General features: G+C 26.2%; 1 protein-coding gene across 2 annotated transcripts in view; it reads left to right on the top strand.

Moving 5' to 3' along the window:
- LOC100198230 (coiled-coil domain-containing protein 39) overlaps positions 1-27,500 on the top strand; it is a 91,058-nt gene that overhangs the window by 2,777 nt on the left and 60,781 nt on the right. For both annotated transcript variants that reach the window (XM_065788139.1, XM_065788140.1), the window contains exons 2-3: positions 3,269-3,364; positions 3,439-3,558. In XM_065788139.1, the coding sequence (XP_065644211.1) occupies positions 3,278-3,364; positions 3,439-3,558 (207 nt within the window). In that variant the 5' untranslated portion in view covers positions 3,269-3,277. The remainder of the gene's footprint in view (positions 1-3,268; positions 3,365-3,438; positions 3,559-27,500) is intronic.

Here is a 27,500-nt window from a genome sequence, read left to right on the forward strand (position 1 = left end):
TATTGGAAAAAATATGCCTAAAAGTAAGCCAATAAGTGTAGAAAAAAAGGCAGCAATACTTACTTTGCTTCAAGAAGTCTATACAGTTAGAAAAATAGCTGAAAAATTAAATCTGAGTAAATCAACAATTAGTTATAAAATTTGTTGATATCAAGAATCTGGGAGTTTGGAAGACAGAAATTGTCCAGGTCCTTCTCGCATAACAACAAAAAATGATGACTGACGTATAAAAGTCATCAGTAAACGTAATCGAATGTTAACTGCTCCACAAATAACAGCTATTTTAAACTGTGATTGAGAAAAAAAAGTCTTTCAGTACAATCAAAGGATGATTGCAAAAAGCTAATTTGCATGGTTGTGTTGCTATCCGAAAACCATATCTATAAAAAGGTAATCGACAGAAGAGATTTCGTTGGGCACAATCCAAAAATTGGACAATGGATGAATGGAAAAAAAGTACTTTAGACTGATGAGTCAAAATTTAAAGTTTCCAGAAATAAGCAAAGAGTTTACATTAGAAGATCTGCCGAAGAAAAAATGCTAACTCAATGTTTGGTTCCAACAGTAAAACATGGTTGAGGCTCCGTGATAGTTAAGGGTTGTTTCTCTCTGGATGAAGTGGGAGATTTGCATAAAATTGATAGTATAATGAGAAAAGAACATTACAAAGATATCCTGGAAACAAGTGCGATCCCTTCAGGACTTTGATTAATCAGAGATAATTTTATTCTGATGCATGATAATGACCCTAAACATACTGCATTATTATGCAGAAATTATTTAGAATCAAAAAAAGCTGAAAATGTATTACATGTAATGACCTGGCCTTCCCAAAGCCAAGACCTCAACCCCATAGAGTTACTATAGGATGAACTGGATAGAAAAATTAGAACTGTGTGTCCAACAACAAAATCTCTTTTATGCAACATTATGGAACAGTAATAGAATAGTGTTCAGACAAAAACAATTAGAGAATTAATTGAAAGAATGACAAGAGTAGTTAAAGCAGTTAATAATGGTTTTTTTGATGAAAAGAAAGTTTAATTATTTTAATGGTTTTTATAAATTTTTATAGCATAAAACTGACTAATAATATATTTTATATTGAAAATGTATAAAAAATATAATTTTTATTTATATAAATTAAAAATTCTTTAATGTAATTACTTATTAATATTGTTTTTTTGAAAAATCTCCATTGTCCTAACTTCCGTGAGCAGCAGCGTATATATATATATATATATATATATATATATATATATATATATATATATATATATATATATATGTATATATATATATATGTATATATATATGTATGTATATATATATATATGTATATATATATAGTAATTTTTCTTCTGTCGAGTCTTATCTCTTGTAAAGTTCATCAGACCTACTTGCTATTTGTGAGACTAATTTGAGTTCAGCTGTCTCATCTTGCAATCTGTTGATGTCTCTCTCTCTCTCTCTCTCTCTCCTCTCTCTCTCTCTCTCTCTCTCTCTTTATATATATATATATATATATATATATATATATATATATATATGTATATATGCATATATATATATATACATATATATATATATATATATATATATATATATATATATATATATATATATATATATATACATATATATATATATATACATATATATCACATGAAAGAATAATCCATAGATTATTCTTTCATGTGCTTTCGTTTAGCACCACTTCACTCTATGACCTTTCTCTTTGTTCTATATCGCTCTCCTTCATCTCAAGACTGCACTCTTTTTGATGTTATTTTTGATCATATTGACCAAGCTCTCTCTCTTTATCCATCAGCCTATATTGTTGTTGTTGGTGACTTAAATGCTCATCACACTGAATGGCTCTCCTCCATCGCTCTTGACATTTCAAAAGCTTTTCATAAAGTTTGGCATGCTGGTCTTCTCCATAAGCTTTCTTCTTATGGTGTATCAGGCAACATCTTTAAGATTATTGAATCCTTCCTTTCCAATCGTAGTATAAAAGTTGTCCTCGATTGACAGCACTCTTCTTCTTATTCTGTAACTTCAGGGGTTCCTCAAGGTTCTATCCTTGGCCCTATACTCTTTTTAATTTACATTAACGATCTTCCAGATATTCTCACATCTAAGGTGGCATTGTTTGCTGATGATACTACCATTTATTCTTGTCGTGATAAGAAACCAACACCCTCTGATTGCTTGGAGGGGGCATTTGAGCTTGAAAAAGATCTCACTTCTGCTACAGCATGGGGCTCACATTGGCTGGTGAACTTTAGTTCAGATAAAACTCAATTTTTTTCAGCCAATCGTTATTGCAATAATTTAGATCTTCCTATATTTATGAACGGTGATGTACTCGATGAGTCATCCACACTTCATCTTCTAGGATTAACTCTTCTGATCTTTCTTGGAAACCATAGATCAAATCAGTTGCAAAATTAGCATCTGCTAAGATTGCATCTCTTTATCGATCTTGGCACTTTCTTACTTCGGATTCTATTCTCTATCTCTATAAATCTCAAATCCGGAAATTAGACAAGGTGCAAAAATCTATCTTTCTCTTTTCTACAAATACTATAATGAGCACTGCTCTAAAGAGCTAGTGTCTCTTGTGCCATCTACTAAAATTCATTCTCGTGTCACTCGTCATTTAATTAAGTCTCATCCTTTTTCTGTGACTGTTCCTAAGTGCTCCAAAAACTCTTGTTCATCTAGTTTTTTTCCTTGAACATCATTTCTTTGGAATTCGCTTCCTTCATCTTGCTTTCCTGATTCATATAATTTGTAATCCTTTAAGTTGTTTGTCAATCATTATCTTGCTCTACAATCTTCATCTTTTCTCTTCCAGTAACTGCCAACTTTAATTAGTGGTTGCATGTAGTCTTGTTGGAAGTGAAGATGTTTAAAAAAGAATACATACATATATATATATATATATATAGTATATATATATATATATATATATATATATATATATATATATATATATATATAGTATATATATATATATATATATATATATATATATATTTATATATATATATATATATATATATATATATATATATATATATATATATATATATATATATATTTATATATATATATAGTATATATATATATATATATATATATATATATATATATATATATATATATATATATATATATATATATATATATATATATATATATATATATATAAAAGAAATATACATAAGAAATTAAATAAAATTTCTAAAATTTTAATTAGATATTGAAAATGGAAGAGATTTTAAGTCAAATCAACTTTGGAGAAGGAATGGCTTTGCCTGTGGCAAATGAAGAAAATAAAGCTTTTGAAGCCCAGGTATTAATATTTTAGTAATTACTTTTTGTAAAATTTTAATTTTTAGCTTTCTTTACATATGTTTAAATTTTTAGATAGAGAAGAAACAAAAGCAAATTGAACAAGTTCGTGTAGAAGTTGATAGATCTAATGAAAGAATTCATTCAATGAAAAATCATTTAAAAAATGTTAAACAAGAACGCTTGCAGATACAGGTATTGTAGATTTAGTTTTCTTAAAATCTATATATTTTTCATGAAGATTGTGATTTTATTTTTATTTTTTGAACTTATATATTTATAAGTTAAACTATTTGTAGTTGTGCTGAATTTTTTTAGTTTTCCAAACCACTGTTGTCTTTTATGTTTTATGTTTTTAATTTTTCAAAATCTGTTTTTTTTATTAAAAGTGTTCTGAATTTAAAAATAATTTAAAATTTTAAAATATCTTGGGAGATTGCTGAAAATTATCTAGTTTATTAGTTATTTGAATAATTATGTACAAACTTTGTTATTTTACTTAAACCAAATATCCTTACCATAAACTGTATGATAACATTCATTTAAGCTAAAATGGATGTTCTCACTTGAAATCCCTTGGAGAAATGTTGATTGTATATCATTACTTTATCTTAGATCTACTGAAAAAATTAGTTTCATGCATTGCCTCTGTAATTTTTAATCAAAGTTTAATTTAATATTAAATGAAACCACATAAAAATAACATCTCCGAATTTTGAAAAAACTAAATATTTGTAATGAAGGAAATATAATGTTTATAAAACAGTTTTTTTAATTAAAACTCTCTCCCATAGTTAAATAAGAAAAGTTGTTAAAAATGTGAAAAATTTAATCACTTTAAAAATGTATGCAAAATCAGGGTTTGTTCTAAGAAAATAATTTGGGCTGCAGTACCCTCACTTCCCATGCTGATGTGTAAAAAATACTTGACAATAAGAAAAAGTATTAAAAAAACCCCCCTCAACTTATGAATTTGGGCGGTGCCCAAAAAATGCCCAAATATGTTAAATGCTGTTGAAAAAGGTTTAGAATTCTGAAAATTATCATTAAGTACGAAAGTTGATGAAGTAGAGAAATTATTATTACTAAGTCCTAGGAGAATTTGTGGTAGTAGAGAAATTTTTAAAGTCCTAGGAGAATTTGTGGCAGTAGAGAAATTAGTAAAGTCCTAGGAGAATTTGTGGCAGTAGAGAAATTATTAAAGTCCTAGGAGAATTTGTGGCAGTAGAGAAATTATTAAAGTCCTAGGAGAATTTGTGGCAACTTCGGAAACTGAATCTATATAAACATTGTACGAAATATTGTTGCAGATTGTGCAAAGAATCATAGTTTAATTGGCATGGATGTGTTAAATATTATTGGAACAAATGTAGTTAATAGTATAGAACTTAATTACAAAGCGAATATACTATTAAAAAATGGCATACAACCATTTTATTTTGAATCTGGACCTCTTCCTATTTGCATATGACTATAAGTGGTAGATAAGCTCAATGAAATGATTCAGCAAAGATTACTCCACAGAGTTCCTCCTGGAACCACTTGAGGTTGTTATAAAACCAGGTAGAAATTTACCTATATTTGTAGATTAGGAAATAGGTGTTAACCAAAAAATATGCTAAGGTTATACCCTATTTCAAATATTAAAACTGTATTTCATAAAATAGCAGTAATGAAGTATTTTGATAAAATTGATCTCAAGGGAGCTTATTACTAAATTGCAGTGGACAAAAATACACAAGAAATAACAACAGTTAATACTCCTATAAGATTGTTAAAATGTACATGCTTGTCTTTTGGAATAGAAACTGCAAGTGCAAGATTTTAAAGAGCAATAGAATCTGTTGTTGGTGATATTATTCCTAATATGATTCTATTTCAAGATGATATATATGTCAGTGGTAAAAATGCTGAACAGCTAAAATCTAGTTTGAGTAAAATTTTGAGCAATTTGGAAGAATCAGGGATGACTATAAATAAAAAAAAATTGGTAAATGAGACAAAAGTCTTCCATTTTTAAAATGGAAAGAAAATAGAATTACCCCAGATTGCATTTTGGTCAGGAAAATACTTAAAATAAATCCACCTAACGATTAAAAATGATAAAAAAAAACTACTAGAATCATAACACAAAATTAAAGTTAAAAAAAGAAGCTTGAAAATGAAAAACAATAATAAAAAAATACCACTAACAAAAATAATAATTAAAGTTTTTACACTGAACTTTACAGGGAAAAAAGAATGAAAAAGAACAATTTTTTTACTTAATTCTTTAAATTATTTTTGTACATATATATATATATATATATATATATATATATATATATATATATATATATATATATATATATAGTATATATATATATATATATATATATATATATAAATATATATATATGTGTGTGTATGTAAGTATGTATGTATGTATGTATGTATGTATGTATGTATGTATGTATGTATGTATGTATGTATGTATGTATGTATGTATGTATGTATGTTTCTATATATATATATATATGTATATATATATATATATATATATATATATATATATATATATATATATATATATATATAAATATATATATATATGTGTGTGTATGTAAGTATGTATGTATGTATGTATGTATGTATGTATGTATGTATGTATGTATGTATGTATGTATGTATGTATGTATGTATGTATGTATGTTTCTATATATATATATATATGTATATATATATATATATATATATATATATATATATATATAAATATATATATATGTGTGTGTATGTAAGTATGTATGTATGTATGTATGTATGTATGTATGTATGTATGTATGTATGTATGTATGTATGTATGTATGTATGTATGTATGTATGTATGTATGTATGTATGTATGTATGTATGTTTCTATATATATATATATGTATATATATATATATATATATATATATATATATATATATATATATATAAATATATATATATATGTGTGTGTATGTAAGTATGTATGTATGTATGTATGTATGTATGTATGTATGTATGTATGTATGTATGTATGTATGTATGTATGTATGTATGTATGTATGTATGTATGTATGTATGTTTCTATATATATATATATATGTATATATATATATATATATATATATATATATATATATATACAGTACTGTGCAAAAGTAAGTAGTATCTAAGAGAATTTTAATATATTTAAGATAAAATGTCAAACAAAATGAAATTAAAACAAAAATATAGGTACAAACATATTATTTATTAAATTGTGTAATATAATACAAGTTTTATTAAAAACAATAAAATTTTTAACTATACATAGAGACTTAATTAATATTTAGTGTGACCACCTTTATTTACAATAGCATTTTGGAGTCTTTTATACAGATTTTTTATACAGATTTATACTTTTATACAGATTTTCAATAAATGCGATGGGGATATTATACCATTCTTCTATTAGAACATTCCAAAGCTCATTTACATTCTTAGGCAATCTTTCCATCTTCTTTCTAAGTAGTCCCAAACATGTTCGATTATATTCAAATCAGGGCTCTGAGGAGGCCAAGGCATGGTTTGAAGCACTCCCTCCTCTTCCAGATTTGACAAATAATTTTTTACTAATTTGCAAGTATGTTTGGGATCATTATCCTGTTGTAGGATAAAATAATCCCTGATCAGTTGTGGTCCAGAAAGCACAATATGATTATGTAAAATATTTTTATATTTTTTACCCGTAAGCTTTTCTGTTGTTCTAACAATACCCCTACCCCTTTTATTGAAATACACGTATGTTTATATAGTTGCTGCTAGACATCTTATAATATGTTTGATAGTTGATGCTAGACATGGCTCCTTCAATGCCTCTCCCTTTCTTTGCCTAACATACTGATGTCTATTCGTTACAAATATTTAAAATTTAGATTCCTCTGTAAACAATACCTTGAAAGAAATTGTAGGAAGGTTATTAGAGTTTGATAGAATTTCATTTTTATTAAACGTTTTTTTCGAACGTGATAAGAAATATCTTTAAGCAATTTTTCATCGTACCCATTTTCAGTAAACACTTGAATTAAAACATTTATCTCATCTTCTAAATGGTTTTCGCTGCATATTGAGTATGCTCTCAGGGTGTTAGCTAGCCCAATGGTGCCGCGTATAACGCAGAATTCCCAATGGTCTTAAAGTTCCTTAAAGACAATAACTTTTTTTTTTTTTAAAGAGTGTTTTTGTGAGTTTTTTAGGACCTTTTCAAGAAAATTCCCAACATTTTCTAGAACAACAACAATAAAAATTCCCAATATGGCAAAAACGCGGTATAAAATTTATTTCTGGCTAACGCCCTGGCTCTGTATATATATCTGTAAAATATTGCTTTTAAAATTTTGGGATCGTGGTTAGAATGAAGTTTGATTTGGGTATTGGTTATAGCATCTTTCCTGTATGAGTTCAAGGTTTACAATTTCTTTACCATGGATACCAATAATATCTCCCAGACTTAAAAGAATATTCAGAAAAGTTGGTTATAGAACTGTTTTTAAGTGAAATGCTAACCTAAAAACACTATTAACGTCTAGAAACAAAATTACCATATAACAGCCAACCTGGAACCTATTTAATTAAGTGCAAATGCTCCAAAGTGTATTTTTTAAAGTAAATTTTTGACTGAAGGCAAGTTAAACCAGTCTGCATTAGCTTTGCATAAAGTAAATTGCAATGAGGATATTGAATGTGATAGGGCAGAAACACTTAAAGTTGAGGATAAAAAATTTGAAAGAAAAGTCTGTGAAGCCTTGGAAATACAAAAACATCAATGTTCTCCAATGTACGGTGGTATTAATTTGGACAATGGACAATATGTTAAAACAAATTTTTGGACTTCATTTTTTTCATACTTAAGTAAAAGAAGCCATTATAAAGGTGATGTCAAAATTAAATTTTTTTTTTTTCTTTTTGTTGTTATTTAATGGTCACAGTTTTTTTGTAATTATATTATATTATATGCTGATGATGCCGGGTGCCTATAATCCGGCGAAAATTTCAAATAAATTAAATTATTTAGTATTGAGAGAATTTGTATTATCTGATGTTTTAAATTAGTTTTTATATATACATATATATATATATATATATATATATATATATATATATATATATATATAGATATATATATTTATATATATATATATATATATATATATATATATATTTATATATATATATATATATATATATATATATATTATATATATATATATATATGTATTATATATATATATATATATACGCTAGTAGGATAGCCCGCGCAATCGCGGAAAGAATTGGTTGATACTTTTTATTAGTTATAATTGTTTTTTTATCATTTCTAGGACAAAAATTGGTATGCGTAGCCCGCTACATAACTAACTCATAGCCTGCTCATAGTTATTACAAAGCCTGCGGGTTAACCACATGCTAAATCACAAGTTACATTGCCTGCTACACAAGTATTAAAATGCCTGTGGGCTACCCGCCTCTTACATAGCCTGCTATGTAATCTGCTGCCAAACTTCTACAATGCCCGCTGAATACCTGGCCGCTTTGTATAAAATATAATTTAGTAAAAGTAAACTATAACATAAAATATCATCATCAGCATATAATATAATATAATTACAAAAAATTGTGACCATTAAATAACAACAAAAATAAAATTAATATTTTTTTAATTTTGACATCACCTCTATAATGGCTTCTTTTACTTAAGTACGAAATAAATGAAGTCCAAAAGTTTTTTTTAACATATTGTCTATTGTCCAAATTCATACCACCCTACATTGATGTTTTTGTATTTCCAAGGCTTCACAGACTTTTCTTTCAAATTTTTTATCCTCAACTTTAAATAAGAACAAGGGTTCAACAACACCAAAAATTTTTGACTGAAGGCAAGTTAAACCATTATTTTTAATGTAAAATAAAATGTAAAATATAATGCAAAAGATAATGTAAATTAGGATATAAGATACAATGTAAAATATAATGTCAAATACAATGTAAAATAAAAATGTAATATCAGTAGTTATACACGCAATTTTATTTGACATTTCTTGATGTCAAAAGGAAATGGTATAAAAGACTGTTTAATGATGTCAAAAAATGTCAAATAAAAGTACAATAGCGCTTTTTTTTTAATTATTTAAAACATTTTTTGTTTAGTAAAACAACCATAACTCCTTAATAATTTTATTTTTTAATTTTTTTTTGCCAAGATTACCCACCGATTGAATTAGAAAAAAATTCATTTTTTACTTTTTTGCTATACATTATAGTTTTCGAGTTTACCACAAAAAATGAAAATGTCCACAGACAAACAGATAACCTCTATGTTTTTATGATAAGTATATATATATATATATATATATATATATATATATATATATACTTATATATATATATAATATATAAGTATATATATATATATATATTATATATATATATATATCTACATACTATACATACTATAATATATATATATATATATATATATATATATATATTATATATAATATATATATATATACATATATATATATATAATATATATATATATATATACTATATATATATACATATATATATATATATACATATATATATATATACATATATATATATATATATATATATATATATATATATATATATATCTATATATACTATATATATATATATATATATATATATATATACTATTTATTATATATATATATATACATATATATATATATATATATATATATATATATATATATATATTATATATATATATATATATATATATATATATATATATATTATATATATATATATATATATATATATATATATATATATATATATATAATATATATATATATTATATATATATTATATATAGTATATATATTATATATATATATATATATATAATATATAGATATATATATATATATATATATATATATATATTATATATATATATATATATATATATATATATATATATATATATATGAACACAAGTAAATCTCAATATTTTTGGATTTTTATTTGTAATCGTATTTTTTTTTATATTTGCCCCAAATTTGGCTTCTTGTGTATTCGTGTTTTAAAATTATTTTTTTTTAAACACACCTATTGTATATTTATTTTTAAAACTTTATATCTATATGTGTATGTATAAATTCCTATGTGAGTGCATGTAGGCGCGTATATATAATGTTAAATATTTGTAAAACAGAAAATGAAGATAACCTATCTACTTATAAACAATATAAAAATTTTTTCAAAAAAATCAGAAAACAATCCAAAAAAATTTATTATTCTAAATTACTTCAAAAAAAAGAAATGGAGATACCAAAAAATATGGAACATCATGAAAATAATAATCGGAAAAAAAAAAAATAAAAACAAACAGCTTACCAGATTTATTATAAATGAAACAGAACACGACGATAAGAACTCTATTACCGAACAATTCAACAATTTCTTCAAAAATATTGGCCCTAACATGGCGTCTAAAATTCAAACCCCAATAAACTCGATTGAAAATTATTTTACTGATCAAAATAGCGAACTAACTTTCAACGGATTAAGCTACGAAGAACTCGAAAATACAAAAAACTTTTTAAAAATTAACAAAGCACCAGGAATTGATGGAATTTTGTAGCAATGTAGTAATAAGTATCTTTCCGATAATATAGAAACCCCTCTTCGAAATATTAAATCTTCATATACAACAGGAACCGTTTCAGAGAAATTAAAAATTGCAAAAATTGTACCAATAATAAAACTGGAGCACCAAATACGACGAAAAATCATTGACCAATTTGATCTTCTGTATTCTTATAATTTTTCAACGAATAGTTTATAATAAATTATACAAATATATAACAAACAACAACATCTTAAATACAGAACAATTCGGCTTTCAAAAGCAACACGCAACCAAATATGCAATCGTAGATCTCGTAAATAGCATCATCTACTCGTTTGTTAATAAAGAATTCGTTCTAGGAAGCTTTATAGATCTATCAAAAGCATTCGGTACTGTTGATCATGCTACCCTGCTCAAACAAATGAAAAAATATAACGTAAAAAATGTAGCATTACTCTAGTTTAAAAACTTTTTGGTAAACAGACAGCAATATGTTAATTTCATGAAAACATCTGTTCAAAAGTGCATAAGATTAAATGTGGCGTTCCCCAAGGTTCCATTCGAGTCCCCTTAATACGCATAAATGATCTTCCGTAAGTCTTAAACAAACTTGATATCATAATGTTTGCAGATGATACTAATTTATTTTATTCATCTCAGTCTATTAAAGAACTCTTTGAAACAACGAATATTGAACTTGAAAAACTTAATATCTGGCAAAACCAATTACATCTATTCCATCCCAACCAAAAAAGAAAAAAATTACCATATATATCCATCGCTTAAAATAGAAAACAAAAATATTGAAAGAATCTCAACAACTAAATTTCTAGGTTTACTAATTGACGAAAATATTTCATGGAACACACGTTGCACACATTGACTATTTAAATACTAAAATAACCAAAAACACTGGCGTGCTATACAAAGCTCGACCAATGTTATCCCAAGAAAATCTAAAATACCTTTATTTCTCATTTATACAGACCTATTATACATATGGTAGTATAACATGGTCAACTACCAATAAATCCAATTTGAAATCACTTTAGCGACGTCAAAAACATGCTGTTAGAATTGTCTATAAAAAAGATAAAATCACTCATGCTGAACCTTTGTTAAAACTCCTTAATGCACTAATTGTCTATAGAATAAACATGTCTGTTATGCATCTGACCAAAACCGGTCGGATGTCGCGTTATGTTATATTGAGAAAACCATCAAAACATAAAAATTCAATTTTTATCATTATTTAATTTTTTGCATAATTGTTTACATAATTATGTAAACAATTATGCAAAAAAATGTGATAAAAATTGAACTTTTGAGATGTTTTGATGGTTTTCTCAATATAACATAACGCGGCATCCGACTGGTTTTGGTCAGATGCGTCACAATCAAACTGATTTTTTATGCTGAAATATAAACTCAGACTTGTCCCATCACATTTCTCAAATGATTTCTTTAAAAGCAATAGAAATAGATATGACACTCGAGAAGTATGAAACTTTAATATATCGTTTAGAAAAACAAAATTATCGCGTTTCACAATTTCATTTCGCGGTCCATGTCTCTATAATAAACTGATATCCAGAAATGCCATAATAACAAAATTAGATAACCTAAATTGTTTAAAAATCTTACTAAAAAAATTCGTTTTAATTATAAACAGTTATAAGAACTTACACTAAACTAATACTGAAACTAGAACCAAATTTAACGTTGCAACGAAAATCCCAAAAACTTCAATAACAAATATAAATATAAAAAATATGTAAATCAATAATAATTTTGTTTATGTCTAATCATATTTATGTGTACAAAATCTAGCATTTATCAATTATTTTTTATTTTACATTTTGTTTTAAGTGAATCCAATATAAAATGAACTAACATTATATTTTGTGAAACTAGAAACATGTAAAACGAAAATACAAAAAATATTACTAGCACAAGCGGTTTCTTGATGACAAGAATTCTTATCAGCCATATGGGAGAGCAGGTGACATCCCATTATATATCAATGTTAATTCGAACCATCCTTCAAACATTCTTAAAGCTATTCCCTCAATGATATCTAATCGTAGTAGAAGTATATCTTCAAGTAATAAAGTTTTTGATCCAGCCGCCCACTTTTTACAACAGTGCCCTCAAGTCTAGTGTATTTAGATAAAACATTACTGCCGTTGCCAATGATTCTATAAAAGTTGCAAATCACGTGCACGAAATATTATTTGGTTTAACCCTCCGTTTTCAATTAATCTCAATACAAACGTAGCCAAACTTTTCCTAAATTTAATCGATAAAAACTTCCCAAAATCTCATAAATTCCAAAATTGTATTTCAGTCACTAGAAAGCTGTTTAATCGAAACAACCTGAAGGTTAGCTATAGCTGTCTTCCAAATATTCGCAACATCATCACTTCACATAACAATAAAATTTTATCAAATTCTTCAAACCTTAATGCTCCAACGTGCAATTGCCGACAGATTAATTTATGACCACTTAATGGAAAATGTTTAATTAAAAATGTCATCTATTTTTGTAATGTTAAGACAAATCCGCAAGATAAAGGTAGATATTATATTGGGCTTACAGAAAAAACTTTTAAAGATCGCCTTTACAAGCACAATAATTCCTTTCGTTATAAAAGTGGGTCAAACTCTACCGAACTTTCTAAATTTGTGTGGAGTGTTAAAAAGAAAGGTTTAAATCCTGTCCTTTCGTGGAAAATTTTAGACCAGGCTGAACCGTTTAAACCTGGTGGTAAGTCATGTAATTTATGCTTGATGGAAAAATATCATATAATTTCATCCCCATTGCCTTTACTAAATAAGCGAAACGAACTTTTTACTATATATATATATATATATATATATATATATATATATATATATATATATATATATATATATATATATATATATATATATATATATATATATATATATATATATATATATATATATATATATATAGATCTTTAGTTTGTTGGTCTTTTGTGGAAGAGCGGAAGGAAAAAAGTGATTCTTACGCCAACATATACGTCACTTTTAATTACTTTTAACTTTCGTCCAACATTTCCGTGTTGGACGAAAGTAAAAACCATTAATTTAATTACAAATTAATTGTTTTTTAAAAAAACCACAAAAACGCAAATTTAATTGACCAGAATGTTTTAAAAACATTGTGAATGTTTTTAACAATATAAACAATGTTTTTTTTTTATTTTTTTTAGTAGAGTGATTTTTTTATTTTTATTTTTTTAATAAAATGTTTTTATTTTTATTTTTTTTACTGTAAATGATGCGCGGAGTGTTGCTACATCGACTATCTTATAGCCTGACTCGCAAGGGAGTGCTGCTACATCGACTGACAAATAGCCTGACTCGCAAGGGAGTGCGGCCACACTCCACTGACAAATAGCCTGACTCGCAAGGGAGTGCTGCTATATCGACTGACAAATAGCCTGACCCGCAAGGGAGCGCGCCAATATCGACTAAGGGTTTGGTTGGGGCAGGCAGTCTATCATTATTAAAAAAAAAAAATTCCGGTCTTGCATTTTAATTTTTACTTTTTGTCAACAAAATATCGAAAAAACTTTCGGACAACATCTAAGGGTTGTATATATATATATATATATATATATATATATATAGAATTCTTAACTGGTTGTCAGAAAGTTTTTTCCGTATTTTGTTGACAAAAAGTAAAAATTAAAATGCAAGACCGGAATTTTTTTTTTATTAATTGATAGACTGCCTGCCCTAACCAAACCCTCAGTCGATGTAGCAGCACTCCCTTGCGAGTCAGGCTAAAAGATAGTAGATGTAGCAGTACTCCATTGCAAGTCAGGGTATTTGTCAGTCGATATAGCAGCACTCCGTTGCGAGTCAGGCTATTTGTCATGTAGCAGCACTTTGTTGCGAGTCAGGCTATAAGATAGTCGATGTAGCAACCTCCGCGCATGATTTACAGTAAAAAAAAATAATAATAAAAACATTTTATTAAAAAAAATAAAAATAAAAACATTGTTTATATTGTTAAAAACATTCAGAATGTTTTTAAAACATTCTGGTCAATTGAATTTGCGTTTTTGCGTTATATTTTTTTTTTTTAAAAAACGAATAATTTGTAATTAAATTAATGGTTTTTACTTTCTGACAAAACGCAAAATGTTGGACGAAAGTCAAAAGTCATTAAAAGTGACGTATGTGTTGGCGTAAAAATCTTTTTTTTTCCTTCCGTACTTCCCAATGTGCAACAATCTATAGAACTATATATATATATATATATATATATATATATATATATACACAAAAAATAATTGTTTATTAAATCTTTATTAGAAATCTGAGTTAATTTGAAAAATATATATATATATTTTTTGTTCTTTTTATGTCGTGATTCTATATAACTGATACAAATTTGCAATGTTTATAAAATATATAATGGTATCAGAAAAAAAATAAAAATCTCACAACTTTATAGAATACAAAAAATATAACTGCAGGGTATCATTAACATTAAAAGAACGCGGGAAACTTGCAGAAGGTACTTGCGGAAAAAACTTTCTGACAACCAGTTAAGAATTCTATATATATATATATATATATATATATATATATATATATATATATATATATATATATATATATATATATATATATATATATATATATATATATATATATATATATACATATATATATATATATATATAGTAAAAACTAAATAATTTTAACACTCGATTTATTTAAAACATTATTCAGAGTTTCACGCAAATAGCGATCATCAGATGTTACAAATTTCAAAAAAACAAAGACAAAGAAATATATATATATATATATATATATATATATATATATATATATATATATATATATATTAAAAATACAGTGGAGTGTCTTCTTTGATGTCATTAAAGTTATTCATCATATATTTGTTTTCATGGCGACACTTGTTTGACACGACACAAGTTCGTTTCGCTTATTTAGTAAAGGCAATGGGGATGAAATTATATGATATTTTTCCATCAAGCATAAATTACATGACTTACCACCAGGTTTAAACGGTTCAGCCTGGTCTAAAATTTTCCACGAAAGGACAGGATTTAAACCTTTCTTTTTAACACTCCACACAAATTTAGAAAGTTCGGTAGAGTTTGACCCACTTTTATAACGAAAGGAATTATTGTGCTTGTAAAGGCGATCTTTAAAAGTTTTTTCTGTAAGCCCAATATAATATCTACCTTTATCTTGCGGATTTGTCTTAACATTACAAAAATAGATGACATTTTTAATTAAACATTTTCCATTAAGTGGTCATAAATTAATCTGTCGGCAATTGCACGTTGAAGCATTAAGGTTTGAAGAATTTGATAAAATTTTATTGTTATGTGAAGTGATGATGTTGCGAATATTTGGAAGACAGCTTTAGCTAACCTTCAGGTTGTTTCGATTAAACAGCTTTTGGAATTTATGAGATTTTGGGAAGTTTTTATCGATTAAATTTAGGAAAAGTTTGGCTACGTTTGTATTGAGATTAATCGAAAACGGAGGGTTAAACCAAATAATATTTCGTGCACGTGATTTGCAACTTTTATAGAATCATTGGCAACGGCAGTAATGTTTTATCTAAATACACTAGACTTGAGGGCACTGTTGTAAAAAGTAGCGGCTCGATTAAAAACTTTATTACTTGAAGATATACTTCTTATACGATTAGATATCATTGAGGGAATAGCTTTAAGAATGTTTGAAGGATGGTTCGAATTAACATTGATATATAATGGGATGTCACCTGCTTTCCCATATGGCTGATATGAATTGTCAGACAAGTTGAGCGAAACGTCAAGAAACTTAACAATTTTTAAATTAGAATTTATTGTTATATTTAGTTTGAATTTTTCCTTAAAAAGAATGATAAGGTTTTTCTTTATCATTTCCGATTGCGATATATATATATATATATATATATATATATATATATATATATATATATATATATATATATATATATATATATCGACTGTATAGAGCAGAAACGTAGTATGTCCAAAAACCAAAATATGGAGAAAAAAGGATTATAATTTTCAAAATATTTGCTAAAAATCAAGATATTACACTTGTGTTTTGTGTTATATCTAATGATGGATATCACTTGTGGACATATTACAAATGTCCTCTTCAAGCTTATGTTACTGCCAATAAGAATATAGTAAAACATTGATTTCATAAAAATGTGGATGTGTAAAAATACTACGTTTGTGCTCTATACAGTCGATATATATATATATATATATATATATATATATATATATATATATATATATATATATATATATATATATATATATATATATATATATATATATATATATATATATATATATACATATATATATATATATATATATATATATATATATATATATATATATATATATATATATATATATATATATATATATATATATATATATATATATATATATATATGTATGTATTAGGGTGGAGTGAGTTTTTAGTTTTTTTTACAATTCGTTTTAGCCTGGGTGTGCAAAAAGTTGTCTATTCAATTTAGAAATACTCTGGAAAAATATCAATGCTCTAGGAAATTATCTCAGGTTCCTCAAGACCTTTAAAATTTTAATGGGTCCCTAATATTATGTAAAAAAAAATTTTTTTAAAGTATGTCATGTTGGGTCTCAAAAGAATCAAAAATTTTATAAAAATTTTAAAAATAACAATTATTTTATAAAAAAATTATTACTTAAGATTTTTTTGAAATTATAATTAAAAGAATAAACTTGTTTCATTTTTAGTTTAAAAGTTCATTTTTTTGCAATAAACTATAAAATAACAATTTTTTTTCAAAAATAATTGTTAATTTTCCAAAATTTTTTATAAAATTTTGCTTCTTTTGAGACCCAACATGACATAATTTTTGAAAACTTTTTTTTACATAATATTTGGGACCCATTAAAATTTTAAAGGTCTTGAGGAACCTCAAGATAATTTCCTCGAGCATTGATATTTTTCCAGAGAATTTCCTAAAATGAATAGACAACTTTTGCACACCCAGGCTAAACGAATTGTAAAAAAAACTATAATTCACTCCACCCCAGACTGTATATATTATGGTTATGACTGTTTTCCTAACCCCATACTCCGTACTGTAGTTTGATGAATTACCTTTTTAGACCTAAAAGCAACAAAATAAACTATTATTTGCTTATCTTTTGAAAAAAGTTTACCTCGCCATTGAAAAAATCGATTTTGACGTAAGTGCTACTATGTATTTAAAGTCCTACTATTCAATTGAATAGTAGTACTTATATCAAAATCGATTTTTCAATGGCGGGTGAACTTTTTTTAAAAGATAAGGAAATAATAGTTTATTTCATGCTTTTTAGGTCAAAGTTCATCAAACTACAGTATAGGAGCATGGGGTTGAAAAAAACTCTAATATTACATATATATATATATATATATAAATTAGTAAAAACACTTATCTAACTTTTATCTTTGACTTGAAGTTTCACCATTGCTGGATTATCAGGAAGAGCTCTTCCTGATGATCCAAGGAAGAACTCTTCCTGATGATCCAGCAATGGTGAAACTTCAAGTCGAAGATAAAGTTAGATAGGTGCTTTATGAATCATTATTGCTTGTTCTTTAAGAACATTGAGTACTCTATTTGTAAAATACACTAACATAATTTACATATATATATATATATATATATATATATATATATATATATATATATATATATATATATATATATATATATATATATATATATATATATATATATAAATATATATATAACGAATTTAGACTTAAAAAATTGGAAATTATAGAAAAAGAGAAAGAAATTTTTTTTTTTGTAACCTGTGGCATCTAGTTCTCGTAAAATCATTGACGATGATGATAGAAAATGTTGTAAATGCGTTGAGAAGTTAAGAAAAACTAGTGAAAGTAGAGTTTTAGTTCAAGAGATGATAATTTAACGTGAGGTTTATTTTGTTTTTTTGATTTTATTCTTTGTTTAGAATTTCAATACACTTTACTTTAAATTTGTGGAAAAATTTTCAGCTTATTTTAATATTTGCAAGCCAAATCTTTGATAGGCTTAAAAGCATTGAACAAAGTTAATTTATATTTTGAATGATGTCAATATGGAAAACAACCAATAAGTTCGTTTGAGAGATTGAATATTATTGAAAATGTTTTTCAATAAATAAAACAAGTTCAAATGCAAAAAAATCAAGGTAACTTTTAATGTTCACTCACTTAGACAATAGAAATCTATATTTTAATTTTTATTATTGCTGAAGAATGATGCTTGGGTGTGTAAAAATGTTAGTGAAAATAATAATAGTTGTATATATATATATATATATATATATATATATATATATATATAATAAATAAAAATAAACCGCAAATATATTTGCAAATAATGAATAAAAGAAATGAGCAATATACTACTGTTTCATGTTCTGCTATTTACTGTTAACAAAAACTTTTAGTCTTATATAAGATGCAATAGCTACAAACTCGCATTCAATGCCCACCTTTTATGCATTTATAATAAGGAGTGTTCATAAATTTACTTTTTTCTTTTATTCTATCCTCGCTGAATAATGCCTGAATTGCATGATAGCATTTAAAACATTTTTACTGTTTTCCGTGCAGTCGCTTCTCCCACTCCTCTCATTTAAATAACCTTAAAAATTATTAAAATTAATTAAAAGCATGATTAGTTATTGAACTAAGTTTAAATGCCATATAGAGTCACAACATATTGTGAGCAAGTTTATCACCTTTTTTCACAAGTTTTTATAAGTACTAATATATATATATATATATATATATATATATATATATATATATATATATATATATATATATATATATATATATATATATATATATATATATATATACATAAACTTTTAGCTTTTAATCTAACACTTGATTTAAACACCAACCCTGATAAACAAGGCCGCTGTGGTTAGATATAAGTTGAGCACGGTACTTTAAGGGACGTGGTGGGTATAAAACTTGGATTTTCTTGTTTAAAAAACAAGCGCGTCACAACTATTACTATTATCAATACAACTGTTATTATTTTCATTAAATTTCTTACTCACCTTGGCATCACTCTTCAGCAATAATAAAAACTGGAATATAGATTTTTATTGTCAAAGTGAGTGACTCACTCAGTGAGCATTTGAAGTTACTTTGCATTTTTTTGCATTTGAACTTGTTTTTAAAATATTTTTAATAATATTGAACCTCTCAAATGAACTTATTGGTTGTTTTTTTTATACTGTCATCATTCAAAATAAAATCAACCTCTCCACTTTGTTCGATGTTTTTTCAAGCCTATCAAGGATTTGGGCTTGAGAATCTTAAATCCACTGAAAATTTTTCTGCAAATTCAAAAAAAGTTTATAGAAATTCTAAATAAAAAATAAAATCAAAAAAATAGAGACACAAATACATTCATGTATCAATAAGATACACGAATGTATCCAAGATACAAGATTATTGACAATGATGATTAAAAAACTTGTAAATGTGTTGATAAGTTAAGAAAAACTAGTGAAGGTAGAGTTTTAGTTCAAGAGATGACAATTTAACGTGAATTTTTTTTTTTATTTTCATGAAAAAAAGAAACTATATATAAATTCTTTCAATATCATTTTCATTAAGACATGAAACAGCAAGGCTATTAACAGTTATATATATATATATATATATATATATATATATATATATATATATATATATATATATATATATATATATATATATATATATATATATATATATATATATACTGCATATATAAATACCCACACATAAGGAACCGAGAAAATAATTTGAGTTATTGGAACATTCCATAAAGGAACTTTTGACAAGTTAAAATAATTCAAGTTGTCAAAGATTTGACCTCAAAGGTAAAAACAATTGATTGTAAATTAAAAAATGACTGTCACTCTGCTACATTGTTTTGAAGAAACATCTCTATCAAGTATAATTGAGACTGAATTGAGCTTTTGTTGAAAATCTTTACCTTTAAGAATGAAAGGCATATACTGACATATAATACTTGCAGTGTCTAATATCACTAACTTTTGGGAAGGTTTCTGTTAATCTTCAGAAATTTCTGCTTTTGCAAAACAATCTATGATGGTGGAGATTTTTACTATTTGCCATGCATAAGCAAGTACTTTCATCATATCTAAAATAGACAAAACAGGAAGGTCTTTTTTTTATCAATAGCAATGACCAGTCTTGTCAAAGATCTGTAATAAAATTGCAATGCCAAAGATCTGTACTAAACTTACAAAAAGCATATATCTCCCTGATAGTTAAAGTTTAGTATATGGTATTTTGTGGTAAATAAATTAACTCAATATATTTTAAGACTCTCAATCATCTGGCATGCTAGGCAGTCATCTATTTACAAACACTGCTTTTTTTTTTTCTTTTTGTAAACTTCGTATCCGTTTTCCCTTCCTTTTCTTTGAATAGTACGCTATTCACCCAGCTTTTATTTTGATTTCTGTATCAGGTAAGGGCTTAACTCCTTCAAAGCAGCAAATTATTATAAACATAGGAATTTTATCGTCTGCTGCATTTGCTGCAGCTGTCCAAGATAAATGAATTTTATTGTGCATTTCCCTATACAAGCCTCGAAGAATTTGTAACATGCATGCAAAAAAACAATCCAAGTTCATCTGCATTATAAACTTCATCAAGTTTATGCATGGATAATTGTTGGAGAGTTCTTTCCATCCATAGTGTGGCCATTCCAGCTGAACAAGAGTTATTTCTATGTATTGCTTTTTTTTTAAGCAACAAAGTTCTTATGCATTTTTTTTACAGCACTGCATATACAAATATTTTAACACACTTTGCTAATTGATTTACCTATTTCTTCGGGATATCACGAGAAGTTTTATTGGCGAATAGATTTGCCTTAGGAGTGGTTATAATATCCAACCTATGTATGAGAGATAAAATGCTTGAACTGATATTGTTAATGATATTGTCAAAGATTTTCAAGGTCTCAAGAACTTAACTTCAGAGATAACAAGATTTAGTAATCTTTAGTGTCAGAAAAATTGATTTAGTCATCAATAGCCATCAATGCTGAGATTCAAAGATGAAACAACTGATTTAGTTAACACATAAAACTATTATCACAAAAGGGAAGTAGGTCTGGTCAGTATAGCAAGAGGTAAAATTCAACTAATGAAATGTTATTCTAAATACCATTATTATTACTAAAGGACAGATTGAACCAATTTTTTGGTAATGATGGTTTTTTTTTATTTAGTGTTATTAGGTATAACATATATGATTTAATTTTATAGAAAGCTCGACTCAATCATTGGTAGTTTATGACGCCCTTAAGCAATAAGCTACAACCCTCGGAATTAGGGTCTACATTGGCAATTCTGACCCTACTGACAACCTAAAAGTGTTTAAAGGTCAGCAAAAAATTGCTGACCTTGTTTCTGTGTTTTATGGTAACCCCTTTGTGTCTAATTTTTTTTACCAACCCCTAACAGTTTGAGGTAGGCAATAAATTGCCAACCTCATTTTTCCTAATTCCGAGGGTTGAAGCTATTTAGTTCTCCTTATTTCTGCTAATCAACTAAAAGTTGATTAGCAGAAATAAGAAACCATTAGGGATGGCAAAAATCGCGGAAGTTTTCAATTCCGGGATTTTAGGATCTGAAATTTCTCTTCGGGATTGAATAGAAAAAAACGCAATTGAATACTTTTTAAGTACTCGTTAAACACTTAAAAATGATTAATTTTAATAATAATATAAATATAAAATATTTAATACATTATTGAATATCTAAAATTAAGTTGAAAAAAAGTTTTAACTTAATTTTGTATTAAGTTAAAACTTTTTTTTAATTGTTATTTTTATTTTTATAAATAAAAATAACAATTAAAAAATAATATAAGTATGCATGACTTCGTTAATTAAAACGCTTGGAAAATTTTGTAATTTAGACGCTTGGAAAATTTTGTAATTTAATAAACCTGTTTTTTGATAACTTTATTAATTAAATTGATGTTAAAAAAACTTTCGGTAAATCACGCATTTTCATAAATTTGAAAATAAAAATAATGAAAATAAAAATTGAATTTGAATCACTTACACATTTGGAATCAAAATGAATGGATATAAAAACGGAATTAAAATCGCGAACACATTTCGAAGCAGAAAATTCAAAATTAAATAAAGATATTCCTCCCATTAAAAACTTTTGCTTTTTCCACCTGCAAGCGCTTAAATTTTATTTATTTTTATAATATACTAGTTTTAATATTATACTATATATTATATATAGTATATTATTAAAACAAGTATATTATATAAAATAAATAAAATATAAGCGCTTCCTGATAGAAAGAGCAAGAGTATTGAATAGAAAGTACCTTACTTTAATTTTATTATGTATATATATATATATATATATATATATATATATATATATATATATATATATATATATATATATATATATATATATATATATATATATATATATATATATATATATATATATACAGTAGTGTGAAAAAGTAACCGGACAAGAGCATAACTTGATGTTAACTTTTGAATGAAAAGTCCGATTTCTTTCAAATTTTCCCTGAAATGTCTAAAAATTGATAACAAATCTAAAAACAAATGAATTTTTACTAAATCTAAGCAATCTAATCTTAAAAGTTTATTTAATTAAAATTTGCGCGTGCAAAAGTATCCGGACGGAAAAAAAAAAATTGAATTAAATTTTTTTTTGAACATTTTTTTAATTGAAAATATTTTATTTTAAAGTAAATTGCTTTAGTACATTGTCGGAAGCCGATATCATTAATTACTGATTGATAGTGGCAAGGAATTGAGTCCACCAGCTTCATAATCACAATAATTTTGATTTTTCCCCAAATTTGTTTCAGAATATTCAATAAATCAAATTTACTTGCTGATTTTCAATCTAAAATTTGTCAATCTATGTGTTTCCATAGATGTTCAATAGAATTAAGGTTAGGACTTTGCTATGTCAACTCCATTAATTGAAATTTTTGTTTTTGAAAAAGTCTTTCATAAGAGTTAAAGTGTCTTCTGAGTCATTATCTTGCTGAAATATCCCTCCTCGAGCCCTGAAAAATTTTCCACGTAAAATGCTGTCTTGGTAAATGCTGAAATTAAAGAACTTTATAATGTAAAATGTAGTGTTGACACAATCAAACATTTTTTGAGATCTACAAATCTGTTTGGAAGACGTCCTACAAAAGAAACTTTTCATTTATATAAAGAATCAAAAAGCACGCTTAAGATTTGCTAATAAACATTTGAATTGGGAAAGAAAACATTGATTGAAAGTACTTTTTAGTGATGAATTTAAGTTTATGTTATTCGGATCTGATAATATTAGATATGTCCGTTGACCAAAAGGCCATAAAAACGATCCTAAATAGCAGCTAACAACAATAAAACACAGAGGTCGAAACGTTATGAATTGGGCTAACTTGAATAGAGATTGTATCGGTCCATTTGGTTGATGACAAAATGGATAAAAATAAGTACAAATATATAGTTAAGAATGTTATGCTACCACATGCTAAAGACAAAATACAATCTCTATTCTATATATCTCTATTCTATATATGCTACCACATGCTAAAGACAAAATACAATCTCTATTCTATATTACAGTTATAAGCTTAAACTTTATTAACTTTTACTTTTTTTAGGAATATTTAGAAATCCCGGGAAATTTCAGAGACTAATTCCGGGATTTCAAGGTGAACAATTTGAATGAAATCCCGGGATCACGGGATCCCGAGATTGCCACCCCTAAGTTCAATCCATGTTGATAGTTTGAAGTCTGATATCAATAAAGAAAAAAGTCCCAATACTAAATTTCACCTAACTGAATTTTGTGAAATATCTGACTATCAAATTTTGACTATTTTCGTCAAAAGACCGAATAAAATTTGAACTTGAAAATCACCTTCTTTGGTGGGAGGGGGTGAAACATGTTGTTTTTTTTGGAGGGAGGGTGAGGGGTAAAATTGCAATATAAGAGTATACCTTGCCTACATTTTATGTGTTTATGCTCCTAAAAGGTACTTTTATGATTATATCTAACAGTATCTAATTGAATTTCTTCATATCAAGTTTGTTTATACATTCTTACAAGATTATTGTTTTTGCTAATGATTAATATGAAATTTTTCTGTGGGGTCTCTGCGTTATTTATTATAATTTATCCCAAAACATTTTTTATATAAGCTTCTTTTCGAATACTTTTTAAATATATTACTGTTTGATTACTACAAGCATTTCAACAACCAAAGACAGCCTAACCATGAAAAACACTTAACGGAAGAAAATTTCATTGCAGTTTTAATTGAAATAAAAGAAGCTCTTAAAAAGATAAATAAATAAAAATAACAATATTTTTGACTGTCTGTTTTTATAACCCTCTCCATAAATAACTCTGAATTCCAAAATTTAAAAAACAAGGCCAATTCTAAAAATAAACAAGTTGTAATTAGTGATTTGTAATTAGTAAAAAGTTGAAATGAGTAAAAATATTCTTTTATTACAAATGGTTACTGCAGCGGTGAATTTATTATAACACATGGGACTGACTACCCCAAGTCCTTTAGTACAATATACTGGCGCCTCCCTTTTAAAAATTTATTGATCGCAGTATATAAATTATTGATTAAAAAATCTGAGACGAAGTTAAAAATTAAAAATTCTGCGACTTTTTTTTAGCACAGATAAAATGTCGTACGTCGTAAGTCGTACAAATATACATCTTCTTTACCACAACTTCTTATACATAAGCGTCAGAAATATCTGTTTGATTCAGCAATAGAAAACAATTGAAACAACTTTCTGATACACAATGGGTAAGCCAAAAACATGCCATTGAATCTTTCTTTGCTATTATAGTCTCTCTAAAAAAAAAAGATGTAACATATAGGAAGAGTACAGTTTTGATAAAAAAAATCTTCAAAATGAAATTAAAACAAAAATATAGGTACAAACATATTATTTATTAAATTGTGTAATATAATACAAGTTTTATTAAAAACAATAAAATTTTTAACTATACATAGAGACTTAATTAATATTTAGTGTGACCACCTTTATTTACAATAGCATTTTGGAGTCTTTTATACAGATTTTTTATACAGATTTATACTTTTATACAGATTTTCAATAAATGCGATGGGGATATTATACCATTCTTCTATTAGAACATTCCAAAGCTCATTTACATTCTTAGGCAATCTTTCCATCTTCTTTCTAAGTAGTCCCAAACATGTTCGATTATATTCAAATCAGGGCTCTGAGGAGGCCAAGGCATGGTTTGAAGCACTCCCTCCTCTTCCAGATTTGACAAATAATTTTTTACTAATTTGCAAGTATGTTTGGGATCATTATCCTGTTGTAGGATAAAATAATCCCTGATCAGTTGTGGTCCAGAAAGCACAATATGATTATGTAAAATATTTTTATATTTTTTACCCGTAAGCTTTTCTGTTGTTCTAACAATACCCCTACCCCTTTTATTGAAATACACGTATGTTTATATAGTTGCTGCTAGACATCTTATAATATGTTTGATAGTTGATGCTAGACATGGCTCCTTCAATGCCTCTCCCTTTCTTTGCCTAACATACTGATGTCTATTCGTTACAAATATTTAAAATTTAGATTCCTCTGTAAACAATACCTTGAAAGAAATTGTAGGAAGGTTATTAGAGTTTGATAGAATTTCATTTTTATTAAACGTTTTTTTCGAACGTGATAAGAAATATCTTTAAGCAATTTTTCATCGTACCCATTTTCAGTAAACACTTGAATTAAAACATTTATCTCATCTTCTAAATGGTTTTCGCTGCATATTGAGTATGCTCTCAGGGTGTTAGCTAGCCCAATGGTGCCGCGTATAACGCAGAATTCCCAATGGTCTTAAAGTTCCTTAAAGACAATAACTTTTTTTTTTTTAAAGAGTGTTTTTGTGAGTTTTTTAGGACCTTTTCAAGAAAATTCCCAACATTTTCTAGAACAACAACAATAAAAATTCCCAATATGGCAAAAACGCGGTATAAAATTTATTTCTGGCTAACGCCCTGGCTCTGTATATATATCTGTAAAATATTGCTTTTAAAATTTTGGGATCGTGGTTAGAATGAAGTTTGATTTGGGTATTGGTTATAGCATCTTTCCTGTATGAGTTCAAGGTTTACAATTTCTTTACCATGGATACCAATAATATCTCCCAGACTTAAAAGAATATTCAGAAAAGTTGGTTATAGAACTGTTTTTAAGTGAAATGCTAACCTAAAAACACTATTAACGTCTAGAAACAAAATTACCATATAACAGCC

The sequence above is a fragment of the Hydra vulgaris genome, chromosome 01 (genome assembly GCF_038396675.1).
Source record: "Hydra vulgaris chromosome 01, alternate assembly HydraT2T_AEP".
In the NCBI taxonomy this organism is placed as follows: domain Eukaryota; kingdom Metazoa; phylum Cnidaria; class Hydrozoa; order Anthoathecata; family Hydridae; genus Hydra; species Hydra vulgaris.